Here is a 5,071-nt window from a genome sequence, read left to right on the forward strand (position 1 = left end):
TCCCAAGATGTTAATTGTAGCCTACCCTGGATAGAGGAGAGCAGTGTTTATCAACAGCTAGCTAAGTCGGGCGTTAAAGCAGGTTTGCAGTAATGGAAAGCCAACGCCTTATTCGCTGCGCCATCCAACTGCCTCTAGAACAGGGGTTCCCAACCGGTGGTACGGGTACCACTAGTGGTACGCGGGAGCTTTTCAGGTGGTACGCGAGCAGCTCTCCGTTGCATGCGATATGTAGTAGTATTGTCAAATAAAGTAGGCCTATTGCAACAATTATTTAATTTTGAGTTTCTAAAATATGCGAACACTTTTATTTCTTTCCGTACTAAATTCTCTGCACTCAGCAAGCTACTTTTGTCGATCTTGCTCCCTGCTGTCATTGTTATTAATACAATGCTGCTGTGCGAACTTAATGGTGTCTGTGACGAAACTATTACGTGTGCAATGTGGTCTGTGCAATTGCAGAATTGCGTTTATTCTGATGTTGGTTTTCCGACGTGTAGTGGCTGAATTCTGAACAGCATTACATTTTTGTCTAAATGTTTGAAAATGTCGAAGCGAAAGTATAGGGCAGATTATATTAAGTATGGCTTCATTGCTATTCAACATCGTGGAGATAGCTTACCTCAGTGCGTGATCTGTATGAAAACCCTTTCAAATGCAGCTTTGAAACCAAGTTTGCTTAAGCGGCATCTTGAGTCCAATCATGCAGATAAGATGAATCGAGAGAAGAGTTATTTTGAGCGACTTGGGGAGAACGTGAAGCGACAGCGCATGGATCACACAGGCCAGTTTTACCGAAATAATGCCGGAATTGTGAAGGCATCCTATGAAGTACCTCTTCTGGTGGCCCAAAACAAAAAAGCTCATGTCATTGCGGAGTCACTTGTTTTGCCAGCAGCAAAGATATTAGTCAGAAATTTGATTGGAGAAGATTCAGTGGCAAAGTTGGATAGTGTATCTCTTTCTAACAATACTGTGAAACGACGCATCGAGGAAATGTCAGATGATATCACTGACCAAGTGGTTGCAGGAGTAAGAGATTCGAATTTTGGATTTGTCTTACAACTTGATGAATCCACAGATGTCACAAACTGCTGCCAACTGCTTGTCTACGTCCGCTTTACACAGAACGATGCTGTAAAAACGGAATTATTGTTGAATCATGAGGTGTCCACTACATCAAAAGGAGAAGATATTTTCAACTCTTTGGATAATTTTTTCAAGGCAAATGAACTGGATTGGGGAAATCTTGTCGGATGTAGGCCTATGACAGATGGGGCTCCCTCTATGCTCGGTAGAAAGTCTGGATTTCAAGCCCATGTCAAAGCTGTGTCACCTCGCGTCATAAGTGTTCACTGTTTCATACACAGGTTTGCTCTTTGCACAAAGGTTCTTCCTGCAAAGTTGTTAATGTGCTTGAACAGGGTAGTCAAAATCGTAAATTTTGTTAAAACATCAGCTTTAAATACTCGATTGTTTAAGTTTCTTTTTGAAGATCTCGGCTCAGACCACACTTGCCTCCTCTATCACACAGAAGTGCGCTGGCTCTCTCGAGGAAATACAACTAAGCGTCTTTCTGAAATGAGGAATGAATTACTTTTATTTTTCCAACAGAAAGACCATGAATTTCAAAACGATCTGGAGAACGAGGAATTCATTGCAAGATTGGCTTATTTGTCAGATATATTTGAAGCTTTCAATCATTTGAATCTGTCATTTCAAGGGCAAAACTGCACTGTCGTAGACTTTGTTTCAAAACTGGGAGCTTTTATCCGAAAGCTGGAATTATGGAGGAAAAATGTGGAAAACAAGCGCTATGGTATGTTTAAATTTTTGTCAGCCCTTGAAATGGAAATCAGTGATGACTTTTCCAGAGAGATTACCCAGCACCTCTCGCTGCTAACTGCTGAATTGCAGCATTACTTTCCAGATACCCCAAGCTGCCCAGTGCCCATACATCACAGACCCTTTCTCAGTGGACCCAGCCAACCTACCTGTCGGTACAGGGGAACAAGAGGAACTGATAGACATGCAGGAGGATCAGACAGCAAAAAAACAACGCAAAGAATGTTCTGCAATAAACTTCTGGCTTAATATGGCTTCTTCATACCCAACGCTATAGCTTCCCACGCTGTTCCACAACTACTGATTTTTCCTTCTACTTGGGAATGCGAGCAGGGATTTTCTATTCTTATGAACATCAAATCAAAAAATCGAAACCGACTAAGTGCCCCTGGACGTGACTTCAGATGTGCTATTAGCAAAGTTATGCCATGCATCGATCAACTGGTGAAAGAGAAACAAAAAGACAAATCTCATTAAATTTAGTTGTGTCTTTTTTTTTGTTATTCTGATGCGTTCTGTGCTGTGTGGTGTAATGGACTCTGTGATGTTTTGTTGGTAATTTTTCTACTTTCGCTGACTTTACATCCAGATTCATCATCTTGCAAATAATTTAATATTGGATCAAAGTAGTTGTTTTGAAAAATAGTGGTACGTGTTGACAATCCGTGGTGGCTAAGTGGTACGAGAACATAAAAAGGTTGGGAACCCCTGCTCTAGAAGTATCAGTGTTAAAAATGGTTTGTTGGTTTTGAATCTTAATCCTCGCACAAGAAATAGGTTATTTCTGGCAGTTTGGCATGCAAGTAGAGGCTTTGAACCATAAACCTAAACAAGTAACCGAGTTTTGCATAGTGAAATTTCCGATCGTTGTTTGAATTATTCTATCCATATTAGATGCCACTGAATGGAGACTAGTTCTTAGAATGCGTAGCTAACTCAAACACACATCCTGAGAGCAGAACTCAGCGCCACTTGATCTCAAGGATTCTTTCGAGCACAAAGTCGGCGTTCAACCCAACTGAGCTTTCTAAGCGGACTGAAGGTTGGGCTGGGCGAGTAGTCCAAAATTTGTCAACATTGTCTCTGAAAGCTTTAAAACTTCTGGATAAGCTGTGGTGTCAATTCAGTTGTTTTTTCTCACTATTACACCGAGAACAAAAAGGCATGTGTGTCATGATCTGGCAAGAGCGAAGAAAAGCTTGAAGCGACAAACACAAAAATCAAGACCAGATAATCGCATAAGTAAACAAACCTATCTTTCACAATAAAAACGATGCCATAGGCTACGGTTGTTTACCCTAAGAAAACTTCGAAAAGTGGTGGTCAGTTGTTAAGCGCTCGCCTCAAAATTAAGCGGTGCTGTTTCGACTCTCGGGGTGTGCGCTTGAATAACGCACTGAAGGAGTGTTTTCCATTCAGCGACACCTAGTGGACGGAATAATTCCTGGAAACAAAACTTCCATAATCGGAAAACTTCACTTACCAATCTCGGTAACCGGCCCTGCGTTAAAAGTAGGGACAGTAGAATATCGGGATGCGCAACTACATCCGCTTTTGGCTTATCCGCAACACTAGAAGGGTTACGATTTTTTCTGATTTACAAAATAATGTACATTTTATAGGTTATATAAGAAGAATGGAGTTGGTTTTAAAGTAATTTAAGGTTTTTAGTTGAAAACAAGCGAGCAACAAAGCGTGAAAAAAATGTCAAATTGGCAATTGACCCTTCTAATGTTGGCGGAACAACGGAGTTGCGCGTCCCGGTAGTTAAAAGCCTCTACAACAAGTATGTGAAACTACCAGGAATAACCTATCAAGGCTTTATTAGTCCGAGGATAAAGATTCAAAATCAACTAATCAAAAGTAAAAATAAAATGAATGGGCTTTAGAAATAAAAGTGGCTGTGCCTATGCATAGGCGTAGCCAGGGGGGGCGAAAGGGGCCATGGCCCCCCCCAAATTTTCAAAGTTTGAATCCGAAGTTGAACCCTTTGTTGAAAATATAATAAAATTTGTAGAAATTTATAACGTTTTCCAAGACATCTGGCTATTAACACCCCCAAGGACTTGTTTTAGACACACAGAAAGACACCAATAAATTGTGCAAATCGTAAATCGCGCAAAATTTACTCGATTTACGTTTCTTTTAACTAATTTGTGGAAGCAATTTCAGAATGGCTTACTTTGTTGGGTTTTTGTGTAGCTGAGTTTTTGGTGTTCTCTAATTTTAGCCACAGATTTTGCCCGTTCGTGTGTAAGAGCTCCCTTTAAAAAGTTAATAGCTCTTTATCTTCTAATAAATGTCATATAAATATTATCCTAAAAGTGTTCCAAGACAGCGCTATAATCCATCATTTAAGTGCAATTTTGCAAAAATTTTCCGGGGGAGCATGCCCCCGGACCCCCCTAGAATACGCGTGCCTTCGGCACGCTCTAACTCCCACCAGTTTTATTGCTTCCCTTGCTCAAGCCACCAGGATGCCCCACTGCACATCAGGTGGCGATGTCTTCACTTAAATCAAACACTTTGTCGTTCACTTCAATTCATCAAATATTTGGCCCCCCCCAAAATTTTTTCCTGGCTACGCCACTGTGCCTATGCAGACCAACCATTAATTTGTTGATTTAGATATTTTTCTGCTGCTACAACTCAACAACTATCCAAATCGATAGTTTAAAATTTAAACCCTTAAAAAAATGGGAACGGGCCCTCTGCGTTCGCTACTGTCACTGGGGCTTTATAACAACAGTCCCACCACAGAAAATAAAAATTAATCTGGTCTAACAAAACTCTTTGCGGATAAATTTTCCGAATTTGATTTATCCGTTAGATTTTATTCAACTTTCTTAAATCTTACGATTCTTTCTCCAATCCAAGTCCAAGAGGATTGGAAACCAAGACTCAGCAGAGCATAAATTTCTAAGAGGCAGAGATCCTAAACCAGCACCAAAACAACATGGGGAATGAAAGAATTTGCAGCAAGTAGGCTATCTATAGACTACTTCTTTATGATCTGGTGTCGCAAACCTTTCAAGGTTTTGCCACCTTTTCCCGTTCATTAACATGCTGGTACGTCTATATTGATTTTTGTACCGTAGTTAGTATTTTTTTTGTCCCGGACGCGTTAATGACGAAAAATAAGATGATTGATTGGTATCTGTTTCAGCAATAGATATATACCGTAATGTAGATTGTTCTTTATAAAGTATAGGCTATTTCTGTGACT

General features: G+C 40.2%; 1 protein-coding gene across 1 annotated transcript; it reads left to right on the top strand.

Moving 5' to 3' along the window:
* Nucleotides 1–546: 546 nt before the first annotated feature.
* Nucleotides 547–2,322, top strand: LOC145785213 (zinc finger BED domain-containing protein 5-like). Its single transcript, XM_082596901.1, has 2 exons — nucleotides 547–2,000; nucleotides 2,250–2,322. Exons 1-2 carry the CDS (start codon nucleotides 547–549, stop codon nucleotides 2,320–2,322), a joined length of 1,527 nt encoding a protein of 508 aa, XP_082453027.1.
* The last annotated feature ends 2,749 nt before the right edge of the window (nucleotides 2,323–5,071 follow it).

The sequence above is a fragment of the Aplidium turbinatum genome, chromosome 16, assembly GCF_918807975.1.
Source record: "Aplidium turbinatum chromosome 16, kaAplTurb1.1, whole genome shotgun sequence".
In the NCBI taxonomy this organism is placed as follows: Eukaryota; Metazoa; Chordata; class Ascidiacea; order Aplousobranchia; family Polyclinidae; genus Aplidium; species Aplidium turbinatum.